Source organism: Trachinotus anak, unplaced genomic scaffold (assembly GCF_046630095.1).
Source record: "Trachinotus anak isolate AG129_WGS33_773 ecotype Australia unplaced genomic scaffold, CSIRO_AGI_Tana_v1 ptg000015l, whole genome shotgun sequence".
NCBI classification, from domain to species: domain Eukaryota; kingdom Metazoa; phylum Chordata; class Actinopteri; order Carangiformes; family Carangidae; genus Trachinotus; species Trachinotus anak.
Window position 1 is genome coordinate 8,935,521 of NW_027273866.1, and position 25,991 is coordinate 8,961,511.

The 25,991-nt window shown below is 41.1% G+C and overlaps 3 protein-coding genes across 4 annotated transcripts; 2 read left to right on the plus strand and 1 right to left on the minus strand.

Moving 5' to 3' along the window:
* Positions 1–758: 758 nt before the first annotated feature.
* Positions 759–10,951, minus strand: LOC139633200 (programmed cell death protein 10). The gene is made up of 8 exons (XM_071498725.1): positions 10,813–10,951; positions 9,245–9,465; positions 8,491–8,544; positions 5,162–5,279; positions 4,433–4,559; positions 2,960–3,038; positions 2,755–2,837; positions 759–1,624 (listed from the first exon to the last, which is right to left on the minus strand). Exons 2-8 carry the CDS (start codon positions 9,332–9,334, stop codon positions 1,543–1,545), a joined length of 633 nt encoding a protein of 210 aa, XP_071354826.1. The 5' UTR covers positions 9,335–9,465; positions 10,813–10,951; the 3' UTR covers positions 759–1,542.
* Positions 10,952–14,405: 3,454 nt separating this feature from the next.
* Positions 14,406–21,983, plus strand: LOC139633198 (inositol-3-phosphate synthase 1-A-like). Of its 2 annotated transcripts, none has more exons than XM_071498723.1 (11): positions 14,406–14,546; positions 14,919–15,043; positions 15,143–15,304; positions 15,961–16,090; positions 16,939–17,132; positions 17,235–17,384; positions 18,042–18,260; positions 18,982–19,146; positions 19,234–19,347; positions 20,593–20,810; positions 20,989–21,983. In XM_071498723.1, the coding sequence occupies exons 2-11, from the start codon at positions 14,930–14,932 to the stop codon at positions 21,182–21,184; spliced, it is 1,662 nt and encodes a 553-aa protein (XP_071354824.1). In that variant the 5' UTR covers positions 14,406–14,546; positions 14,919–14,929; the 3' UTR covers positions 21,185–21,983. The 2 variants fall into 2 exon arrangements, with proteins under 2 accessions (XP_071354824.1, XP_071354825.1); XM_071498724.1 differs by having other exon boundaries at positions 14,407–14,582.
* Positions 21,984–22,962: 979 nt separating this feature from the next.
* Positions 22,963–25,467, plus strand: tpgs1 (tubulin polyglutamylase complex subunit 1). The gene is made up of 2 exons (XM_071498728.1): positions 22,963–23,369; positions 24,019–25,467. Exons 1-2 carry the CDS (start codon positions 23,032–23,034, stop codon positions 24,689–24,691), a joined length of 1,011 nt encoding a protein of 336 aa, XP_071354829.1. The 5' UTR covers positions 22,963–23,031; the 3' UTR covers positions 24,692–25,467.
* The last annotated feature ends 524 nt before the right edge of the window (positions 25,468–25,991 follow it).

Consider the following 25,991-nt stretch of genomic DNA (forward strand, 5'->3'; position numbering starts at 1 on the left):
TTTTGCTTTTCTCTGTTTAATATCATTGCAAACTGAATAGCCAGATCTGAATATGTTACCTTGGAAACGTATGATGGACAGTGATAATAGTGAAATGAGCCTCCAGAGTGTGTGTGTGTGTGTGTGTGTGTGTGTGTGTGTGTGTGTGTGTGTGTGTGATGTCATTCCACACATCTCACTTTCCCATTTCTGGAGCAGACAGAAAACTTGAAGAATACAAGTTTGAATATGAAACTAATCTGAGGGTTTGGAGTTAAAAAGAAGTGCAGTAACCAGCCTCCTCTGCAGCCTCCTTCCCATCTCTGCTAGATGCTTATTGCTCAAGGCTTCATTTGGAGCTATTTGCGTAACACACCTCAACCTCCGGCTGAGTTGCCATTAGTGGCTTTGTATTGTGGATAATGTAGGTGCCAGAAGAATGCAACTGTCCAGTGTGATTCCATTGTTACTGAAGTACAATGCTAAATCAATGGAGTTGCCAGTCTGTAGATACATCTAGCTAAAACTAAGGCAGTCTACTACAACAGTCCTGCAATAAATCCAAACTTCATGAAAGTGTAAACTGTTTTAGAGAGGTTTGATTCACGTGTATGATCATTTTGGAGGGTACAGTTCATGTGTGTATAGAGGGTGACTGATGAGAGTGTGTTTCTTCGCCTGTTGGAAGGACGTCTAAAGCCGAAACTCCATCCCCTCACCGGAAAATAAAGAAGTCACCCCCACACATATTGGACTCCGACACATTTAAAAAAGCATCATCATTTGGAAACTATTTATTGAACATTTGCAACCAGATATCAGTTAAATACAGAACGTTCATTTCTCTCTCTACATCCCCCAACAGCAGGGACTGGCTCCACTTCATTACACTCTGAGAGGAGGGAATGTTACAGGACTTGGTAAGGCGCACACTGTGCTGGAAGTCATTTGGCTTTCTGTCTTCTGATAGTAAAGAGAAAAGAAATCTGAGTCTGCCTCTTAAATGTCCAACACTGTTTCCTCCCCTGTCCTCGCAGCCATTTCACCTGCGGTCGGCTGCTTTTGTCAACCCTGCGTGTACAGACCATGGCGAAATGACACAAACATGAGGCGAAGAAGAGAAAACCAGTGTAGACGGTTGAGACGCACACCCCTACTGAATGTGGTCTCTCACATGTGTAGCCATGATTGAAAAGTTAAAAGTAAAATGATCAACATGAATATATTAGAAAAAAATGGCAATTAGTCTTTAATAAACACCTCGCCTCACCTACTCCCAACAAGACCAGGGTTATAAATTAAAACTGTCCAAATAAAATCAATCAACCAAGACTTTGGGCCCATTCAGTTCCATTTCAAGACTGGAAAATCCTCATTGAAAAAACAAATGGCACTTTTCAGTCTCTTGAACTGGAATCTAGAATCTCGACTCCGATGGAATCGACCCCCCAACCCTAAAATCAACTCTTTCTAATTTACATATATGGGTCAGGCGCTCTTCAAGCTTCCACCACTCTAGCAGTTGCTCCCCACAGGACCCGGGGACTCTGTGGTCTGTGAGGGCTAGGCCACAGTTTTGAAGGTCTGCAGTATGAGGTTGGTTTGGTGGATGAGCCGGTTTGCACTGATGAAGACATTTATTGCCCTGGGAACAAAAAAAAAAAAAAAAAAAAAGACAACTTGAGAAAACAGACTGGAAAAGCTCCCAGACACTGTTAAAACAAATGGCAAACTATTAGTTGGGAAGCAGAATGAATGGAAATGGGGACAAACAGGACATTCAAAGTCTAACAGCAGGTTTGGTTAACAAATGATCAGCTGAGTCACTGTGAACTTTCCTGTCCTCATATCCTCCCTTCTTAGAAACCTCCACCATTCTTGACACAAAGGGTGAAACATGAAGAGCTGGATGATTTGAAAACAATGTCACGATACCCTGAAGATCTTTTTTTACAGTACTAACACTCAGCTGTCGGTGTAAATCAATGCATTGTATGATTCATTATTTGCTCACTCAGCTGTCAGTTGACCTTCATAACCATCAACATCAGCTGCAACTAACAATAAATTCAATTATCAATTTATCTATATGTTTATTTAACCCTTCGTCCTAGAATTTACCAGAACCCAAAGTGGTGTCTTCTTATTGTTCATTTTGTCTGCAACCAAATTCAGAGAAAAGTGAACACGCCCTTATATTTGAGAATTTGCGACCGGCATATAGTTGGTATAATATGTGTATAGTATGTAGTTTACAAAATGGGAAATGCACATTTGCTTTCTTGCCGCGAGTCAGGTGAGAGGAATGATACCAGCTGTTGAGTGTACACTAAATACGAAGCTATAACCAGCAGCACGTCAGCTTAGCACAGCGCTGGAAACATCAAGCCTGGATCTGTCGAAGGATCAAACTATTTATCATATCAGCACCTCTAAAGCTCACTTGCTGTATCTTGCTTGTTTACACAGATCATAAGCCTAAGTGCGGGCTTATTTCTTGGCAGTGATTTAGACAGTCTTACTGTGAGGTTGCCAGCCTCCCACAATGTTGAACAATTTCTCTAAAAAAAAATAAATAAATAAATAAATAACAATCTAAAACCTAAATCTAAAATAATGTAAATATTCATCAAATGAACTCATCTGGTCACTTCCATCTCTTCAACACAATAAAGTTGCAAAGAGTTTGAAAACACTGAAAAATTCAACATATAAAAAGTCAACAGCAACAGTACGAGCTGAAGCATTGTACACAGTGTTAATGGTTATACTCACTTTCCGTCTTTGAAGTATGTTTTGAGGGTGTCGCTGAAACTTTTGGAGTATTTCACAAACTCCTTTTTCTGGTGCTCCAGGGCCTTCGCAAGCAGAAAACAAACAGAAAGTGCGTTTAGAAACAAGAAAATGATGTGGAACGTGTGCAGGGGTGTGTGTGTGTATGTGTGTGTATGTGTGTGTTTGTGTCTTGTGTAGTACTCACTCTGCGGTTCTGGTACTGATACTTCTTAATGACATTGTTGACTGTGTCCAGGAGCTCTTTTATGGCGCTGGCTATGTCTCTGTCAGAAACAAAAAAGTAAGAAGACTGTGAGATGCTTCCACAACACAAAACCCAATTAATAGTGAATTAACCACTGTAATAATTCAACTATCAACATCAATATTTGGTTAAAATCTAACATGAGATGTTGCCTAACAAGCTTTTGCTGACCACATATTCTGCATTTGTTCCATTTCCTGTTTTGCCTTTTACCTCCTGCTATTGCCAATTATATTGGCCTGGCATCAAAAGTCCTGGTCCTGACTTGTTCACATGGCCAACTTTTAAATTTTCTTGAAGTTGGGAACACATGTTCACACTTGGGAGGAGGTCATGTTAGCTGACACCACAGATGTAAGATTAAAAGGATATTTGTTGCAGAGGTACCTACAGTATGAACTCGCTGACAACAAGCTAAGCTAGCTGACACTGTGCGGCAGCAGGAGCTTGATGTTTTTTTATGGTGAAAATTTTTAAAAGCACTCAGGCTTATCAGTACAGTGATGCTGGTTATTACCTTATTTGTATTTGCCACAAACAATGACTAAACTGACTGATTTTTGTTGTGTTGGTCTGGAGGCTTATTTAGAAATGTACTAGTCCTTACACAAATATCTAATATATATATATATATATATATATAGATAGATAGATAGATAGATAGAATGTATTTTTAAACCTGAAAATAATGAGTCAGTTGAAAAACTGATTATTCTCTCCACACCAAAAATTTGCTGCTTTTTGCTTTTCTCTGTTTAATATCATTGCAAACTGAATAGCCAGATCTGAATATGTTACCTTGGAAACGTATGATGGACAGTGATAATAGTGAAATGAGCCTCCAGAGTGTGTGTGTGTGTGTGTGTGTGTGTGTGTGTGTGTGTGTGTGTGTGATGTCATTCCACACATCTCGCTTTCCCATTTCTGGAGCAGACAGAAAAGTGAAAAAACAAAACAATGGAGTCGGAGCACTTCCTTGTTCCTGAAATACAAGACCACTGAAAAAGCAGAGTCTTATAGTGGAGGGGTGAGACAGGGTGTGGTAGTTTAGAACAGCATCAGTCATTGGGCTAAAGATGTTCTCATTGTTTTCGAACAGCTGAGTCAGAGCTGAACATCACTCAGTGCCAAATTTTTGATTTCAGATTTTAGATCAGGCTATAGATTACTTAGCAGAATGTGGTGCAGCTCAGTACTGACGCCCCTGCAGAGAAGGCCTGAGCACTGCGCACACACAGTGGAGCAGATCAGCATTCATTTTTAATGTTTAAATTACTGGCATTCGTCGGTGATGTGTAAATGTGCTGTATTTATTTCTATTTATTTCTAACCCAGTGCACACTTGTGTTTTAAAACAGAAATGATGTGCTCGTCAGCGTGTGTGTGTGTGTGTGTGTGTGTGCTCGTACTCACTTGATAGTCTGTAGGAAGCGTACTCTGTCATTGATCTCGTCAGGGATTTTGCTGAGGATGTGTTTCAGAGCTCTGGCCTTCTCATTTAGATCCTGGAACTCCTGCTCAGGCCGGTCAATCATGAAATCTGCAGGATAACGGTCGGCAGCACATTTTCAGAGACCACATCATTCAGGCCCTGTTCAGACCTGGAGTTAACATGTGTCTTCAGTGATCCCACCACGAGTGTTCAGCTCTACGTTCTGTTCACGCCCCGTTTTAAAATGCATCTTGAGTGACCACTTGATCGGATCTCATTTCCCTGCTTCATATGCAAATTAACAGGTATGCAGTGTCGTTTTTAGAGAGATCGAGCGAGCGAGAGAGAGTGATACAGAGGCGTTGAGCTCTACAGTGAAATAAGGGTTTAGCCATTAGAAATAATAAAATATTTTCTGTCCTTCAACGTGGCCCAGCACACATTCACGTTCACACTGCTAAAAGAATGTGGCATGTGGAGTGATCGGCCCTCAAATGCGTCCTGAATGCATCGTGGGTGTGTTCACACTTGTACTTAGAGCTAACCACTTGTGATTAGATCACCCGAGATGGATGTTAATGCTGAACAGTCTGAACAGGCAGATACACAAAGAAACAAGGTGAACGCTGGTGTATTTCAGTAAACTGGAGGTTAGGTGTGCGCCACCTGCAAACCTGAATCACAAGTCGCTCTTTTCCTCATATACTCACCTTCCACATCATCAGCTGCCATGCGCAGTAGGGATTCGGTGAAGTTGATTTGGACGTTCTTCTTCTCCAAGATCTTCATTATGATGTCCTGAGTCAGACCAGGGTTCTCCCTCTCCGCCTGACAAGGGAGGAGTTGAATTAGGCATTCGGAGTGAGGAAGAGAAGCAATCATTTATGAGAGGGAATAATCAGGTATAGCACGGTCTGTCCTCTGCAACAAAAGACAGAGGAGGCTAAGAGCTGCAGAGAACAAAGCTGGAGCTTTATTGAATGTCAGATGTCAGCTGTGAGCAGTTCAGGTGAATGTACAAAAGCTCTCCTCCTGAATAATTTAACCTTGAATTGCAACCAGCCAGGAAGCAGAAGGGGCAGCAGAGACACCAATCAGTCAGACAAGTGGACAAAAAACCCACAAATGTCATAGTAAAACAGCCTTAACGTGATCACATCCCACTTTGGGGGATATGATAACAACAAAGCTGCTTCGTCTTCATTAATATTTCAGCTGTGCACAAGATGAACACCACTGCTCATCAGCAGCAGCACAGAGGAAATATATGATCACTGTCTTTTGTTGTTCCAGTGCAATCGCATAGAGTGTAGATAAATTTAAAAAAAAAAAAACACACAAGATCTAGACAGTGACAAAGTCTCATCTGATGAGGCGCAGTCGGGTATCACTTGTGAAATCAGAACCTTTGATGTTATATTGACAGCAGCCGAGCTGATTCATTTGAACATCTATCATGTAAATGGAGGTGCTTCAGTATAATGAACACCATGTGAACTGAAGCTGATGGTGTCTACATGACACTATCATAACAAGGGTCAGATGGATAAACTCATCAAAACACTTTATAGGGCCTCAAACATTATTCATTTATAACGCCACTGAGTACTTGAGTTGCAGTGAAATGCACATGGAGACAACGTAAGAGATTCTGCTTCTCGTCTGCCCCTTCAGAAAAAGGAGAGCTCTCTGTTCTCTGCCGTAGCTTTACTGTATTCAAGTGGCATCGGAAGCACAAGACCAACAGGTCTCTGATTTCTCTGGTGAAAGTTAATTACATTTGTGTCTCAGGGGCCCTCCTCAGGAGCTCCCTCTGCTGCTCAGGTTTCCGACTGAGGGCCTTTGGGATATTGGCCTGATGGGGCCCCTCCACTCCCACCTCATTCTTCTTTCCCTTTACTTTAAAATTTTTTGGGCCTCCATACCAGCAACAGTCATGGCCTGAGGCATTACGTTTTCAGGTTGTCTCTACATCAGTTCCTTTACTTTGTACATCACAGCAGCTGGTTTCTGTTGGCGTCAACATGTTTATTTCTTTATTCATTTCTTTTATACTTGCACCTACTGATGATATAAGGATTGAGCAGGTCAGAGATGTATGCAGGTTCCTGACCATGTAGGGCTCTACATGTGAAAACAACCTTAAAATGAATCCTAGACTCGATGGGAGGCAAATGTAAAGATGGTAGGATGGGTGTGATGTAAGAAGTCCCGCTGGACCTGGTCAACAGTCTTGGAGAAGCATTCGGAACCATTTATCGATGGTCCAGAGACAGGTTGCGGAGGCAGGTGAAAAAGTAGTTGCAATAATCTAGTCAGGATGATATAAAAGCGCGGACTATCCAAACGCAGTCCTTATTTGAAAAAAAACAAAAAAAAACAAAAACAAAAACAGGAAAGTCAGGAGGTGTAGTGGTGACAATGTTGCTGGTGGTGTCCAACAGGACTTTGGGATTGCATTTACTATTACTACATACTGTTTACTAGACATTTGTGTACAATTTTGTCATAATTAGCATATGAATTCTTGAGTTATGGCCAAAACCACGGTCACAGTGGCTATAACCTTTGACCTCTGAACACCAAATTCTGATCAGTTCGTCCTTGAGTCCAAGGGGAGGTTTTTACCTGATACATTGTGCTAAGAAAAAAATGGGACGGATGTAGTTACAGTGACATTTGACCTCACCACCAAAATCTAATCAGTCCATTGCTGTGTCCAAGTGAATGTTTGTGCCAAAAAAGAAATTTGTTCCAGGCAGACGGACAGACGGACAGACGGACTACCCGAAAACATAATGCCTCTGGCCACAGCTGTCGCTGGCACGGAGGTGATATGAAGAAGGCCAACAAAGAGCGCTTATAAATGCACGACAAGAGACTACAAGAGAAACTATTAGGACATTAAAAATCTGCACTTTTTTTCCAATTTTGGTTTTATTTTCTTACGTGTGGCCATTGGTCCTATCAGTTATATCAGCCCTGTCCTCATCAAAGGAAGTGCTATGAAAGCATCACCAAAAATAGGTCCAACATGGCAAGAAACCAGCCATAGAGTTAATCAGTCATACCAGATTATCTAAACCCCTTCGAGGCGAAAACAAAAAGTGAGCGGATCATTATGTGGCTAATAACCCAAAGAAACCACAGAAATGGCAACAGCAGGAGGTCAAAGCTGAACCAGGATGTTGGGCTGAAGCTATGGTGGCTTGTTAACAAAGTACAGTCTGGGTAGTAATTTTACAGGTTGCCTTTGTTTTGTCTTTCAAATAAATGAGACTGGTCTGGGGGCTTTTCAGAAACTGCTGTGAAAATAAATTAAGCAGAAAGTGATGGTGTTCCACTTCCTCAAATGTTGAGGATTTGATACTTTCCTTTTCATGTATGATAGTAAACTAAAGGTCATTTGGTATAGAACTATTGGTTGGACAAAGTTAGATATCTGATGGGGTTACCTGGGGTTCTGGGAAATAACAACAAATATTTCTCACTATTTTGTGCCCTTTTAAAGACAAAACAATGAGAAAAAAATCAGCAAATTAACAAATAATTGTTCATTGCTGCTCTGCCTGTGAAAGCTATTTTAGAGACTTGGCTGTGTTGCAAAATCTGGGCACTTAATCTGCCGAGTAAAATCTTATCATATGCAAAAGAACAGATGGCCTTAGCTATGAAAATAAATCCCCAGTTGTGATAAACTGTAGTTTTCCCTAAATGCAGCAGTGCATCTGATGATAACTCCAGTTTTACACAACAACACTGAAGCTATTGTTTGCTGGCATCATTTACTTCAGTTGCTGCAGTGTATCATTTGGTTTCATTTTGTTTCATTTTTACGAACTGAAATTCACACCTGGGAACATCTGGAGTGGTCTTGTTGTTATGTCATCCTGAAACTGGAAAGTTATGGTTTCGACCACAGTCACAGCCAATGTGTATAACTGTTCCCTGCTGTAGTGTTCTGCTGGCAGATTATTAGTATCAGATAAAATATAAACACAGTTGCAGAGATATTATGTTTCATCTCATCTGATCCTACCTTTATGAAGGCTGCTCTGAGCGTCTGAGCTGCTGATAGGTTGATCCTCTCCAGCTAATGGGGGGAAAAAAAAGGACAAAAAAGGAAGGAGACAGAACATCACTGACAAATCTGGACACGCTGGGGCTTTTGCTGTGTCACCGAGCATCTGACTAGAGGTTGCCGGGGTTTCAAATGCAGCCGTGTGGTAAGTTACACTTGACTGCTCTGTCAAAACAGGCACAAAACAGGATGTATGTTTAAGCTACTTACAAAGTCAACCCCACCCGGAGGATTCAAAGGGTCAGTGCAGGAACAGGGATTTACATTGGTGTCGGTTTTTTGACTTTCTTGCTCAACAACCTTTGTATAAATGTACATTACACAGTGTGTATTTTAGCATTTAATCTAGCTGCGGGTTAGGTTGTCACCTACTCTGCTGCAGTGTCAACAATCTGTCACATACATTAAAACTGCAGTTTTCCTATATATTTAGATTTCTCCACGAATTGTAGCATGAGGTGACTCCTTAAAATACACACAAACTGACCTCATGCCCTCCTTAATTGTGCATTAATTATTATGTGATAGCTATGGACTGATCTCCTCGTAACAGATTCAGTGTGGATAAAAACACAGTCACCCTTTGGCGACTCAAAGGTCAAACTAATCCTCTAGGTATGAATAGTATTTAACAGAACACTGACGAATCAGTCAGGAACGCTAAGACAAACAATTTCCTAAAGCCTGCTTCTGTCCGCAATGTGTGTCTTACCTCGTTGAAAACTGGGTACATCACGGCGTACAGCGTCATGGATACCATGGAGTTTGTCTCCGCTTCATTCTTCATCTCCTCCATTGTCATCCTCCAGGGAGGAGCAGCTCTTGGTGAAACTGTGGGGAGGAAACTGCAGATCACACACACTCACACATACACTCACCCACTCACACTCACACACACTCTGAAAACCACACAAGCTCCAGAGTGACAAGAGCCTGGAGGGAAAAAAAGAAAAGACAACAGCAAGTTATTTTTATTTTTAAGACACTGAGTATCAACGTATGATGAAGTGCTTCAGGTACAGGCTATGATGAGACGGATCCACTTCAAATGCTGTTTCTTGGTCAGTATTGTTATAAAGTTCAGTGTTACAGCTATAAGTTGCATTTGCTCAGCCACAGTGGCTGCTACTTATTACTAATTTCATTACTGATTAATCTGCACATTATTTTTTGATTGATCAATTTGTTGTTTTGTCTATAGAATGAAAATAAATAGTGACAAATGCCTGTTATCATTTGCCACAGACAATGGTGACATTTACATATGTCTCGTTTTGTCAGTCCAAAATCCAAAGGTATCCGGTTTACTCTGATGTGTGACAAAGAAAAGCATCACATCCCCACATCTGAGACAGATAAAATGTTTCACATTTTTGCATTCCATTATCCAAAGAACTGCAGATTAATGTTTTGTCAGATTAATGATATTGTCAACATATAAACTAACACATATATAATACTGTACATCTAAACTCTGCTTGTTAGAAAGCTAACCAGGCAGGCTGAGGTGACGTATTGGTTTGTTTCACCTGAGGGAGGGAGTGGCACAGTTACATGTTACCTGGCTCCTCACAGCAAGGCCAATGTAACCAAACAACAATTTAAATGTCTTATAATTTCAAAAATAAGGAAACATGGAACACTCATTACAAGCAAGACCTCCACCCACCGTCTCCTACCTGTTCTGTTATATTGAGAGAATCTGGTTTATAAGGGGCAAGAAGACATGACTGACAAAGTAATGCCCGGCAGTGTAGCTCAGTTCTAAGCTAACTAAATGGTGAGCATTTGGGTAATCGGCTAGTCTTATCAAGTACTTGTGCCATTCATGACCTGTCCAAGAGTTCAGTTACTTTCTGAGATATACAGTAACATTACAGTTTGTCAACCACAGTGTCAGACGCGACGGCTGCCTAACTGAAAGGCTAAACTGACCAGCTACTCGGCTAACTGGGTATAGCCACAAAGTAGTTAATGTACCGTTAAATAAGGTTTGCTGTCTTATTTAAGGGAACAGAATGTCAAAATCTAGTGTCGGGACGACAATCGACTGGCTAAAGTGACAAAATTATCGAGATCTAGCCGTAAAGATTCCCAAATGAGGCCTATGGCCGGGCAGATCGATGGTAGCGAACTGCTAGCAGGGAACAGCGTAGCTTACGTGCTAGCTAGAGTAAATTGTAGATTTGTACTTGATTAGGAGCTAAAACACGTCAACAAACTGCTTTAGATCAGATGTGTAAGACGGTATATGCGTGTCAAATGTGTACTTGTATCTACCTTTGGTCTGACTTCTTAAATGGGCTGGTTACGCCGTCGATTGCCTTTTAGCTGCTATGTTTTCTTTACAACTTAAGGCGGAAGTTTTTTAGGACTGGCCTCAGCGACATCTTCCGGACGGTTGCTACGTAAACACAACTCCTCCAATCAGAGGGGGGTTGGATGGAGCATCTGTGACGTCATGTGCGATAGAGGGATAGATATATTTCTGTTATTGTTGCTTTTTTTTTTTAGTTGTTTTGAGGAAGTTGTTTTTTGTACGGTATTTAAAGAAAAAACAAAACACGACGTTAAATTTAGCTTTCGATGCACAGCTTCCGATTAGGCAGTTAAGAGAAACCTAATTTACAATTGTACCACTTTTTTTGTGAAAAGGAACCAAATATCCCAGTTAAAGCCTCAACGCTGTTAAAAATCCACTTTAAGATTAGCGTAAATGTAATTTTGTTCATGAAATCAGAAATAGGGCTCTCACAGTCTTTTTTTCATCCAGACGACACCAATACACACATTTATACTTTAAACTTGTTCGTTTGTTTGTTTGTTTATTTTTTATTTTTTTGTCAGACTAGACCACATTGGACCAGGTCGAAAAGTCCAGATTTGACAGAAAACTGATGGGTGAGTATTAAGGTTTCTTTGCTGAGAATTGCCTCATGGCCATCTTCATATCTCCCCGTTACATTCTACTTATGTCAAGAGGTCAAGGGTCTAATTTTCTATCTTATTGTGGAGGAATGTAGGGGTCACCTGACAGACTGTTGGTTCAGTTATCTGCTTAGTTTCACTCCAGTGGGTCAGAGGGGTGCAAGCTCCAGGCGGATGAAGCCCTCTGGCACATTTCTAACAGCAGATAGGTGGTATGCAAATCTTGCACAGGGGGTAGAATATTAAGTTTTCAATATAGTAAAATTTATGTTAAGTATGATCTCACCTAGGACACACTAAAAAGAGATTTAGTAAATCTAAATGAATGTGTCCATGGTGTTGATATCCACATGAATGCCCAAGGTTATTTCCCTGATACGACTAAATTGTGATAAACTGGCACTGAAAGCAAAATGTTTATGTGAAACAAATTACGTTGTTTTTAAGGAGGAATGTGGGTAATCTATGCCCTTGGATGATAAAATGATAATTCAATGATCATTTTTTTCCGAATACATGTTTACCCTGTTCATCCTATTAGAGCAAAACACTTTTAGTTTATTCATTGGTCGTAAGTAAAGAACATCATTTTTCATCTTTTGATTCATCAACACAACAAAAATGATGAATGATTAAGTTTGTCACATTGATGCTCTGATGACAGAATACTGTATGTGTTGCAATTACTGAGCTTCGTGTGTTTTTCATTCATAAACTATAACGTGTTTTTGATGCAATATATTCTGATTACACTGTAAATATAGTTGTCATGGCAATGGTTGCTCCAGTTCCTCCTCCTCTCCTGTTATTTCCAGTTTACCTTCATATCAGTCTGCATCTTGTGCTTACTAACCATGAAATTGTTCCAGGAAATACGCCCTTCCGTTCGTTATGTTGTCATTTCAGACCATGTCATACCTCCCCTGTCCACCAGTGAGGTTTTCCTACCATTCCAGTCGCCATATCTCACACACCCATATACCAATCAGCTCCTTCTGGTGTATACTGAGCATATTGCAACATTCATATCAAGAGTAAATCACCTTTTATTACATCTGTCTTGACTCCTATGTCTGGTCACACGCCTTGCTTTCCAAACGTTGAGTATAGTTGGAATATACACCCTATAAAGGATAAGATGAAAAGGAAATGTGCATATCCGTTCTACATTGCCTATGTCAAAGTAAAGAAAACGATGAAATTCAAAAACTGTTGCTCAGGTCTTAAAAGGGAATTACAGTAAACTGTATATGGTGAAAAAATATATACTTGAAAGCCAGTGACTAACAACTGAAACAATCCAGCTCCAGAGCTGCACACATAAACATTGTAGGTCTATTACATTTACATGATAACTATGTTACATTTACATAACGTGCTGTGCGTTTGTATATTAGTTAAAAATTTGGCTTCTGCATTGAGGTTGAAGAATGAAATGCAGTAGGCAGTGTATTTATTTTTCCTGCCGTCTGTAAGTACACACTACAAAAGCAATTTAAGGAGACCAAAATTAACTCAAATAAAACATAAACCTAAATAAAGTCAAATTCGAGACCCTTCCTCTGTCTGGCTGGTTGCTGCATCCTCTTTACCTTTAGTTGGCTTGGTTGGCATTTTGCATTCTTTATTATGTGAATCACAGTCTCATTGAGCTGAAAGTCATCACTTTAACCTTTGTTACTGTTTGATTTCTAATTCAGTGTGCCAGAGTACAGCCTAAACAACAAAAATCCCGTCCGTCATATTTGCATGGTGCATGGATATTTTATTTATATCAATACATGTAAATCTGAGATCATCTGGGCCTTTGCATAAAATGTCTTTACATGGTAAGGTGAAATAACACATATTTGATGAATAAACATGTTGAATGGCTGCTAAATATAAAAGGTAAAGAAAAGGGTTTGGGCAATTTACATATTTTAATGGTTTTGAGGTGAAAAGAAGTTAAACATTAAGAAACATTAGAGGCACACAGGCACTGACAAACAAACCTTTCTTCAAACATTAATGCGCTGTTACTTTTTTATTTCATGCCCTTAAAAAATAGAAGAAAAAAAGTAATTGTGGCCTGTGTTATGTGAGTACGTAGTAACCCCCCACTTTGCCAAATATTACGCAAGAGGTAGAAATATTTTCCTTTGAGGTTGTGTGGCAACCAGTGGCACAGGGCACAATGAATAGGGGGAAGAATGGGTTCTACTGAATACCATTACATTTTGCATGCAAATGCCTTACAGTCAGTCAAGACAGCAGACCCCAGAATCGAGCATGAACTCATTCAAGAAAAGCAAGTTGAAGCTTAACTTGACCATCACTGAAAATCTGTGTGTGGATCTTATATATGCAGAGTGTGCATGTCTACCAAAGGGGGTTTTACTAAGGATTGACTCAGTTGGGTACCCGAACAATCACTGTTCATTTTCTAATTCGAGTTCCAACAGGCTGCTTTTTAATGTTTGTTTGCTGCGGTCTATTATACTGACTACTTTTCACTGCAAAAATCAACAAAGTTATATGACTCCAAACTTTTGCAAACAACCATATGATGATCACTCACACACAAGATGCCATTATTAGCTATCACATCAGACAAGCACACCGATCAATCAATTATTGATCACTGAACAAATATGTGATGGATTAGCAATGTATGTCTTCACTTAATTTGAACTGCAGGGCGATCGGTTGAGCAAAGACAGACACCCTGCATCAATCTGGAAAGATATGAAACAGCCAGAGCTCTTTACTTTTATCTCCATCCAACAGAAGTCTCTAGAAAGGAGTGTTTTGCTCATACCGTCCCGCCCACAAGAAACCTGACTGGAGGAGAAAAACGTCCACTTTCCGCTGTGGCAACGCGGCCTCCGCTTTCATCCACGCCTGTTGCGCAACAGGCGACGGAGCAATCTGATTGGTTTGTTCCATCGGCGAGGGAGGATAATCACTTGTACACTGTCGGACGAGCAAGGTGGAGGCAGGCGCTGACCGGCATTTACAGTTGAAAAGGACTGGAAATTTCCAATCACACAGAAGAAGAACTGTCAGCGAGAAGCACCCGGACTATCCTCCTTTACCCGAAGAAGGTACGGACATCTTTACTCTTGTGTAAGCGGGAAAAGGTGAGGCAGTTTCCGGGTTAAGGGTTGGCGCGTCTGTGCGAGTCATTCATTTATGAACTTATCTGTATCTCCGTCTTCAATGGTCAGCAGTGACATAAAACAGTCTGAAAAATGGATTTGTCAGATAATTTTACGGTTTTGTCAAGTGGAGGGAGAGCGTTAAATGCCAGAGATAACTTATCTCTTCCCTTTTCAACACGCCATGCGGGCCAGCGTGAATTACTTATGACGTGTTAAGGAAATGGAGAATTATGGGTTGAACAGTTTCCACAGTAAGAGAGAGAGAGAGAGAGAGAGACACATTGAATGAATTGTTTGTGTCCTGTTTATTTGCAGACTCTGCAGCCATGTCTGTGAACATCTATGTCAACAGCCCTAATGTAAAGTACACCGATCAACACATTGAGGCTCAGTATGCCTATCAGACCACATCGGTGGGAAGAGAAGGGAACAAATTCATGGTGAGTCTCACATCTTGTCACATGTTTTTTTTTTTTTTTCCATCTGTATGTGCTATCTGCACAGTTTCTCACTAACTCCATGCTCCATATGGGGAACAGGTGACCCCCCACACCACTAAGATGACATTTCGCACTGAGAGGCGTGTGCCCCGGCTGGGTGTGATGCTGGTGGGCTGGGGAGGCAACAACGGGACCACAGTCACAGCAGCTGTACTGGCTAATAAGCTGGGCCTCACCTGGAGGACCAAGACTGGAGAGAAGGTGAGTGGAGTGACACAAACCTGTTTTGTACACATACAAACAGAGAATCAGCTGCTTGTTGACATTCATTTCCTGCACAGACTTGAAGTCTGCGATATTTTTAACTGGGGAATCCACATAACAATGTAACTTGGTAAACATGATCTTCACAGTGTGGAATTAGCTACAGTATCTCAAGCAACTTTCAAATCTGTGCAAGTTCATTTCCAAGCTGTATTGAAATGGATGCAAAATCAATAGCTGTCTAAAAGATAGGAAATTTAATGTGTTTTGATGAATTCACCCTTTACAACCAGACTAAACTAGGATGTGAAAACCTGAGGCTAACACTTGGAAGCTAATAGAGAAGCTTCTTGTCCTATTATAGCCTCCTGTATGTGACCTGATGGAGTGGTAGAGACTCATTAAAAGCTGATTATACTGACATGTTCAGTAGAGTGTTAAGAGCTTATCTGACGCTGGTCTTGGGGATTTCTCTTTGTATGGGCATGCATTTTTACTTCTACAAGCTGGTTCTTGAGATTTCCATTTTGGTAATTTCTCTCTGTGGCTCATAGGATTATACATTTGTAATAAACCTTAAAACCAGTAAAAATATAATTCTTAGAAGGACTCACAGTGTTTTTTTTTCTCTCCTCTCTTCCTCATTTTTTTAGAAAGCAAATTACTACGGCTCCCTCCTGCAGACGTCTACTGTTTGTCTGGGATCAAGCTTCGAGGGCGAGGTCAACGTGCCCTTCTGTGACCTCCTGCCCATGGTGCATCCTAATGATATTGTCTTTGACGGTACGGACAATTGCAGAGAGTCTGCTCAAGGGGGCAGAAACTGAGAAGTGTATTTGTGTGTAAGAGGGCAAGTGAGGTGAGAGCAGTGTCAACGGTAGGGAGATCTGACCCCAGGGCAGTAGAGGCTCACAGTTTTCCAGAAATCCTGTGGGATTCCCGCAGGTAGTCATCACGTGAGTAGGATGGGACAGAAAAAGAAGTCAATGGGAGCAGGCAGTATGGGATTCATAATAACAACAGGTCAATTACATCTATACATAAATATGCAGTTCTAACATGAACAAAAGCGTTTTTCTTTATTTCGAACACAATGCTAAGGATTCTTTGGTGTTTTTGGCACATGCTGCAGCCACAAAAAATTCAGAGATGCCTCGTTGACATCTACCAATAGTTATGGCACATGGGTAATTTGGGGGTGCAGTGTCCCCCTATAAACTGAGTCTTTGCATACAGCCACCAACATCAAAAGTAAGTTCTCCACCTGAGGGAAACACTGTAAAAAAAAAAAAAAAGACTTTTCACCAATGGATTTGGTGATCACTAAAAAAAAAAACCATAAAATGGGAATGGGATGGGACAGGAGTGAAAATCTAGCTCTGGAGGCCAGACAGTCCTTCCACAAGGTGAAGATGGTCAGAGATGTGCTCTTACAGTATCATCTAACGCAATCTAGTCTGCTGCTTCATAAGGGAATAGCTCTAATTGGCAACCTATTAATAAATCCTCTTCAGTCTATTATAAGATGAAAGTGATGACTCATGCAGGTCAGCCTCTGTCCTTTTGTTCTGGAAAATACGAGATGTCTAAGGAATTGTCTTTTTTAACTTGAGGTGTGTTCGTGTTTTCAGGCTGGGATATCTCTGCAATGGATCTGGGCAGTGCTATGGAGCGAGCTCAGGTGCTCGATTGGTCATTACAAGAGCAGCTCCGACAACACATGAGCGCCATGAAACCCAGGCCATCCATCTATATCCCAGAATTCATTGCTGCAAACCAAGAGAGCCGAGCTGACAATGTCCTCACTGGGACCCTGGCAGAGCAGGTAATACATGGTCAGCTCACAAGCAGCGTTATGTCGTCTTCATCCGTTTATTCCACTTTATAATGTGTCGTTTCTGTTGTCATTTTTAACTTGATCTTCCAGGTGGAGCAGATCAGAGCTGACATAAGGGACTTCCGTCAATCGAGTGGTGTGGACAAAGTCATTGTTCTGTGGACGGCGAACACTGAGCGCTTCTGTGAAATCATACCAGGGGTCAATGACAGCGCCAAGAACCTGCTTGCTGCAATCCAGGTGAGCGCAGGAGGCATGAAGATAGTTTGGTTCAGAAACTTCCTGATTCATAAAACATACTCTACAAGACACAAGATCTAAAGGCACAAATCCTTAAGCTGGTTTCAGGAGAGAGGCTTTAATTGTCCATGAAACCAAACTAAATTGTGTTGGTGGCCAGTAGTAATCACCCATTCAACTTTAATTTCCTCCTAATGCTGAGGACCAAACAGTAATCCTCCATCACATTCAGTGATTATTCGAGTTTAGAGGATGAAGAGATTAGCTCTCCCAACACTTCACTGTGTATTTGTAAATGAAATGCCTTAATGTATCTGAAAGGGTCAGCTATTCCTTTCATATCAGATCAGAGGAAGAAAAATTCGGATTTGCGCATCTCGGTTGATTTTTAAAAAACATTTTATCTCCTGTCTTCAGCGTACTTGTACCGCAGTCAGCAATGATAATAGTCTATTTCACAGACTTATGATCTTCAGCAAATAGCTCAATTTTAGATAAGCATGAAGCCAACAATAGAGCTGTACTACAGAGATGATGTAAAAGAGAGTCTCAGGGGAAATGTAGCCCTCTGAGTCAAGCTTTGTTCCTCTGTGTAATATGATGATATAATTTGTAACAGCCATTATCTTTTTTTTTTTTTTTCTCTATACCCATCAGGCTGGAGCGAAGGAGGTTTCTCCCTCCACTCTGTTTGCAGTGGCCAGCATACTGGAGGGTTGCGCCTACATCAACGGCTCCCCACAGAACACTTTTGTCCCAGGCGCCATAGAGCTGGCCGAGCAGAGAGGCGTGTTCATTGGAGGAGATGACTTCAAATCCGGTCAGACCAAGATCAAGTCAGTGCTGGTGGACTTTCTGGTCAGCTCAGGGATCAAGGTGAGAGAAAGGACGCGTGCATAGAAGGAGGGTGGATTGTCATAGTAATGAAATGATAGTAATCAGACTGAGGCACCCCTGGGTTTGAAGATGAGCTTGTGTTTGTGAAGTACTGCGGAGCACTGATTCCTGGCCGGGGGGTAACTGTACCTGAGGAAATAACCCAAATAGGATTACTATCTGATCTTCATTGCAGTAATTGTCCTGATAAGCAGTTAACTACCAGCCATTATGAGGCCTAATGCACAGTATGCCCCTCCAGAAAACCAGAGTTAGCTGAAACACATTAACACCACTTGCTTCTGTTGAAAGTGCATAAAAACAGGTGAGGGAGTGAGCAGAGAAATTGAAACAGATGGTTAAAGGTGCTGGATAAATCATTGAAACATGCAGCTTCTGCTGCTCCAGAACCTGACACAAAAGACCAAGCCCGAACAAAAACAATTCCAGGTTTATTATGTCCTGTAGGGAACAAAATATTGTAACTATATCCACCTCTATAACAGAGTTAAATAGCATCATGTTTGAAACATGAAGGTGATGTGGTGGAGGGAACTTGAGCTCCTCTGACAGAGTGTTGGACAAAAAAAAAAAAAGGGGAACTACTGCTACAGATTATTTTACATTTGAAAACTAGTTATGTATTCAACAATTTCATTGTACTTCCTTGTGACGGGAATACAACAACACTGCTAACCACTAGTTTCTCTGCCCTTAACAGCCAACCTCCATTGTCAGCTACAATCACCTTGGCAACAACGATGGGAAAAACCTGTCAGCTCCGCAGCAGTTCCGCTCCAAAGAGATCTCCAAGAGCAACGTGGTGGATGACATGGTCCAGTCAAACCCCATCCTGTACCAGCCCGGAGAGAAACCTGACCACTGTGTGAGTGACTCACACACAGAGGAAAGAATGTGGGAGATTACAGAAAACAACCCATCAGGTGTATTAACCGTCTCTGTGTCATTTCAGGTGGTGATTAAGTACGTCCCTTGCGTGGGAGACAGCAAGCGTGCCATGGATGAGTACACCTCTGAAATAATGATGGGCGGGATCAGTACTATCGCTCTGCACAACACCTGCGAGGTCAGTGGTCTCAAAATTTTGTAAAACCTGTCATAAACAAGCAAAACCACACCATACCACATCAGAACGGTTTCTTATGTAACAGTCCAAACTGCTAATTGCTGGCTAAACACAACATTCAGCCGAGGAGCTGAGGATGAGGCTCACAGCCGCCAGAGCTTACTGTTAATCCTTCTTAACAAGTCTTGGAGCTAATTTAAAGATACATATGCAGGTCATTGACATAGTTATTTCATGTTTCACTGGCATACCTGCTTTAGCCCACTACCATTTGTTCCATCACACAAAATAACATCTGTTCAGGTTACGTTCAAGCACTGAATGTGTATGGTAAATAAAATCAATTTGGATTAATGTAGAAATTTGTAATATGTAATTATCACAAATGATTTTTAATGTGGTGAATTGAATACTATTCATTTAAGCCATTATGTGTTGAATTTGAACATTTCTGACTGACAGTGGGAGTTTACTGCTGTGTATTGATCACTGCTGTGATCAATAAGCTGAAAACGGCACATAGACTGCACTGATTTCTACTGGGATTGTCCTCCAAACAAAAACATGCTATCAAAATACTTGTTAAAGAGCCGATCATAACACAAATATTCTTAATATAGTGACTTTAAAGTGATAGTTTGAGTTATTTGATTGGGGGGGGGGGGGTAGCGTGAGGTACCACACTATCTATCTAATCTACCTGCAGTAGATTTGGATCAGTGCGCTCCCAGTTCGGAGAAGTAGACATAAGCACCAGCACAGAAGCTGAGTGACGTGCTGCTGTGGACGGGGTCAGCAGAAAAAATTCATTTTCTGGATCATTGAACTACATATCCCTAAGCACAAGCACACTTAAGCTTAGCTCTCTCTGACTCAAACAGCTGATCTGAGTCATAATACACTGTGCACCGTAGTTGCGCTTGTGTGTAGTAATACAGTAGTTGAACAGTTGAGGAAATGTAGTTCCAAAGGAATGGGCTGTTTGACGGCAAGATAAAGCTATAATATTCAAATTAAAGCGTAAGAGCCTGTGCGTTCCAGATATGCTGTGCCCTTTAGCAATTAAATGCAGAATTTACGGTGAAATGAAACAATTTAACTACTTCTATGACTGCTAAATCCCATAAGAAATTTGGTAGTATTAAGTGGTAGTATTGTGTAAGAGTTCCATGTCTTCATAAATGTCTTAAAACCATTCCTTTCTCCTACCATTAAACTCACCTCATCTTTCTTTCTTTGCAACAGGACTCTCTACTAGCCAGCCCAATCATCCTGGACCTGGTGATCCTGACAGAGCTTTGTCAGCGTGTGACTGTCCGGCCCCAGGGGGAGGAGGACTTCCAGTCCTTCCACAGTGTCTTAGCACTGCTCTCCTTCCTGTGCAAGGCCCCCCTGGTCCCATCAGGGACCCCAGTTGTCAACGCCTTCTTCCGCCAGAGAGCCTGCATAGAAAACATAATGAGGTGCGGATCAGTTTCAGTTCCAGACATGGGTTTCTTTACCTGAACTTGCTTAGCAAGTTAAAATTTACGTTCAGTAGTAGAAAGACACTTTAAAGGACCCAGGCCAGTGAAAATGTGTGAAAGTTTGGTGTTTATTTTTGTGGCAGAAATTGACAAGAGTCTCCTTGTCTTTTTTCAGAGCGTGCCTCGGCCTTTCTCCTCAGAACCACATGCTCCTGGAGCACAAGCTGCAGAGAAACTTCCTGCCTCCACAAACCACCTACAGCAACGGTGAAGTAGCTGCTATGAAGAAAGCTGTTCTCACCAACGGGAACCACATAGGTCTAACAAATGGCATCTGTGCACATGTTAATGATGCAGCATGTGCATTATGATTGCAAATACAACACTACAGCCCAAAATAGAACTGAAACTCAATACAGTTTAAAACTTAACACCTTATATAAAAAGATCAAAAGCCCTCAAGCTGTCATCGCAAAAAGAAAAAAAAAAACAACAACTTTTCAGAGTCAAGTTGGCATTTATGTAAAATGCATTTAAAATTGTAGGCATTCTGCCAGTCTTGTTCTGTTGAAGAAAGTCATGTTGCAGCTGTATTTCCACCGTATACATGCAATCAGGAAAGGAGCGTATTAAAAGATGTACTATATTTCCTGCTTTGACAGAGACTGCAGTCACCTAAAACTATGTATGACATAACGTTGTTCAAGGCAGACTATTTTGTTCAAGTATTTTACAGTTTTTATGCAGAAATACTGATGAATTGTTTTGTTAATACAATTGTTTTTGAAACTTTTTTTTTTCCATGTGGCTTTTAACTTTATTCAAGTAGTTTTCAATGTGTAAATGTAAAATACAACTGTACAGGATAGTTCGTAGAAATACTGTAGGTGATATGTTTAACACTGTATGTTTTACGAGCCAATGTGATATTGATCATGCAGCTGTGAAAATGCAATAGGTGAGTGCTAACGTTGGATGGTATGTACATGGGCTTGATGTTTGACCATATTCTTAACCTACTGTATTTTGTGTTGTCGTCAGTCACTGCCATTTTTGTAGTTTCTTCCTTTTTTGTGTGAAACTAAATGACAGAAAATATGGATCTCATTTTAACTATAACTTGGGCTATTTATATATAATAAATGTTTAAATATTTCTGTTTGAACTTAATACATCTGAAGCATTGATTATTGTGTTTGCCTTCTTTTAGTCACCTTTCCTCCTATGCAGCTGTCAAGTTCAGATGCTGTATGTATAAATGGGTAAAAGCTATTGTTGCAAAATCAAGTATGTTACACATCATATAAAAACATGGTAATGAGTAAAAGGAACACATAAAACAAATGTCATTTAATCAGTGACTGATATTAGTCAAATGAGTCTCCTTTATGTGTGCATACACACAAACACTCAGTTTGGTACTATAGTTAGCCAAAGTTATTAAACAGCTGCTTGTGTTTCGACAGTACTGGATATTTTAGAACTTTTCATTACAATGCTCAACCTGAAATTAAGAGATTAAAAAGTAGGGTTGGGTTGGCTTTACTGAAGTCTCAGGTGAGCCTGCACTAGTATCAAATATTACAAATGATGCACAGAACACGCACACCTACAAAAGCCTACAAATCATCCAGATGGATTTCTCTATTTTAAAGAAAAAGATAAATAAAAACAAAGAAAGAATAGAACACCACTAAAACATAGGTCAACTTTTGTTTAAGTTTTTTTTCTTATGCCATATTCTTATATTAATATGTTTTGCTAAAGAGAAAAATTAAGATATAAAAAGATATTTCTGTGGAAGCTGATTTCTGAAGAAAAAGAAAAAAGGTCACAGTTTTGATTTACTGTTAAAATTGAGATAAAAAGCCTTTTTTTTTATTTAAAAAGTAATTTATGAGAACAAGTTGAAATTATAAGATAAAAGACAACATGTTACATAAAAGACCAAACTTCGACACATTACAATTTTTATCTCATAATTTTAACAGTAAATCAAAATCTTTTTTATCTCTTTATTGCATTACTCCGACTCAGTTAGTCAAAAATCTTGACTTTTTTTTATTAAATAATTTTAATTTCTTAAGCCAACATTTTGACACAAGAATTTTATTGATCATGACCTATCATGACTAATATGAACTGGTCCGTTTCCTGTTTCCCGACCAGACTTCCATCATTTCCGCTGCCGTTGCTGCGACACGGGACGTCAACAGTAATGGCGGACAAAGAGAAACGCCGGTCCGGGGTTATTCCTCCTGGGGTGCCCGAGGGCAAAGCCACCAAATCGGACAGCGACAGGGAGTTTTTATCGCAGGCGGGGGTAGGGGAGCTGCTCCGCGGGGCTATCCTGAAGATGGTGGAGGCCAGATCGGACGATCCCATCGGGTTCCTGGCCGACCACTTCTGCAACCTCGCCTCCGTGACGGAGACCGGCACAGCTGGATGCGGCGACGGGGATCAGCTGAACAACGGCCCCCTGAGCGCAGGCGCGCAGGAGCAGCAGCATCTCAACCGGGCACTGTGGCACCTGCGGCTGGCGCACCACTCCCAGAGGTCTGTGGTCGAAACAGTGTGATTATAGTGTGATTATAGTGTGGATTGTTCTGTTGTTTTTTTTATGGAACTACCAAATAGATATAAGGCGGTTCAGCACAGACCATTTGACATGAACCAAATGCTATTCTGACAAACAGGCTTTCAACTGTGGTGGGCAGTTATTAATTCAGTTAGGCATGATTTTGCTTGGCCTTGTGTCACTGTGACGACGACAGTGTGTACAGGTTTAATCAATGTGTTGCACTATGCAGACAATTCTGTGATGCACAATACACTGTATACTGCGTATAGGCAGTGACAATCATAACAACCTGCAGCATGTTCACTCAACAGATTCAACACTCAACATCCCATTCACAAGTGAGAAACTCTTTACCTTTTATTAATGACTATAAATGACCTGATTTTATTGTTAGAGTCTCAAATGCATGTGAGATTTTTCCACAACCTTCCTGTCCTAAATTTGATCTTATTGGTGGCTCATAACAATAAAAGATGGTTAACCATCATTAGTTACACCTTCTAAAACCTTTGTAAAGGACTTAGTAGATCCCTGGTGCCAAATCTAGTATCTCAAGCTTTTCCTTTGAGCTGCCACAGACAAACCAATGATTTACTTTCATTCCATTTTTCATTCTAAACCCAGATCTGCCTTCAGCAACAACGTCCGTGTGGCCTACGACCTCCTAAACCTCACTGGGCCCCATAGAAATCCAGGTGAGGCTCCTGAGGGCCCTGATGGCTCCTGCACCAACAGCCCTACGGGAGGAGGTGGAGAGGGAGGAGGAGGAGGAGGAGGGGTGAGAGGAGGCCTCTACACACAGACTCTGCAGTGTCTATGCAGTGAAGGTGGAGTCCCTGCCTCCACCTCCGCCCCACTCCTCCGGCGTCTCCATTGCCAAGACCACGAGGCCGTCCCGTATGATGTCTTCCGTCACGGCGTGCTCACATGTGCTGTTTTCTCAGACTACATCCGGCAGGCTCAGAGACTTTACGCCGAGGTGTGCTGCCCAGACGAAGGGCCTGCCTCGCGGGGGCTGGGCCTGGCCGTGCTGGGGACCCTAAAGGAAGCCCTGGAGACTTCCCAGGGCTGTGATGCAAACTGCTGTGTCAATGCTAATACTAAAGCTAATTCCTGCCTGGAAGTTAATGTGAAGGCTATCCGCTACCTGGAGGCCAGTGCCAAGCTCTCTCCCTGCAAGCTAGCTCATTCTATGTCTGGAGCACAGGCACGGGGTCCAGGCGGCAACATGGACGCAAAGGAGTTTGAGAATGCAGCAGCAGAGCTGTTTATCACTCGAGTCAAAGTTGTGTCCTAGGTTTCTTATCTGTTTTCTCATAATTTATGAATCTACAGCTGTGTACATTCTGTTATAGAGTAAATAATTACCCTGTCTCCCGACTCTAAACTCTAACCTACTGCTGCCTAAACGGCAAATGTCTACATAACACCTAATTTTAAAAAAGCCACTCACAGATATTACCTCCTCTCCTGACTGACACTAAACCAAATAATTCCACTGTCTGGTGGATAACACTCGTGATAAAACACATTGTTTGTCTGTTCTCTAAGCTTATCTGTGTCAATGACGTCTGCTGTGTCTCAACAAGCAGCCGCTGCGCTGTGTGGAGGACAGAGAGTTCCTTGGGTAGACTAAATATATTCCTTGAAATCAGTATTTATCCTGACAGGTTCCGCTGTTGATCAGCCGTTTCTAGAAATGCTCAGTTTAGAAAGTAGCACTCTGTGCTGAGCTACATCTAATGCAATTCACTTCAACAACCCTGGAATAAATCCTTCTTTTTTAACTTACCATGTCCATGTTTTGCTGAGACCATCAGTGAGATGAGGATTAAACTGGTGTGTGTAAATTTGGAGGCTGTCGTTTGTGACGCTGTTGAATTGTATTGCAATATATTTAAGCAGTTCTAACGATTTGTTGTAGAAAGAGGAGCCAGTCTCATATCCTGATGAAATGACTGTAGCAGGAAACATTTGGGGGAATAATCATAGAAAACAAGAGAAGAGTTGTGCAAAATGTTTTTCATTTATATGCTTGTCTGGAGTCTGCCATTAAAGAGAATGCAAAAGAAATACTCTCATCACACATTTTTAAACACTAACAAACTGGTGCAAAGACAGACATTCATGGGCAGAGTTGTAGGAGGGAGAAACAAAGATGAGAGTGACAAGAAAGAGTGAAAGAGCTTTTAACTTCCCTTCTCTTCACCCTTGACTCACAGCCACTCAAAGACCACGAATAGACCTGTCTTCAGCAAGAGAAGGAACAGAAGGTTTCACAGTTAGACAAAATAAAAGAAACTATAATCAAAACCATAGTTTATCAAAGGAGAAAGCTCTTAGAAATGAACCACAATACCCAGACTGCAGACACAATTAAAACAAAGACAAGTAAAGGCATCCTACAGAAATGTGTCACAGAAAGCTCTGTATGCAAGATACACAATTACAAAACACAGGTTCACTGAGAAAATAGCATATTGGCATAACTTCAGATTATATAGGTTGGTGGTATTTAAACGTCTCAGAGCAAATTACACGGCAGACAGAGAATCCAGTGAAGCCACTGAAACAAACTACCATCACTGTATTCTAGG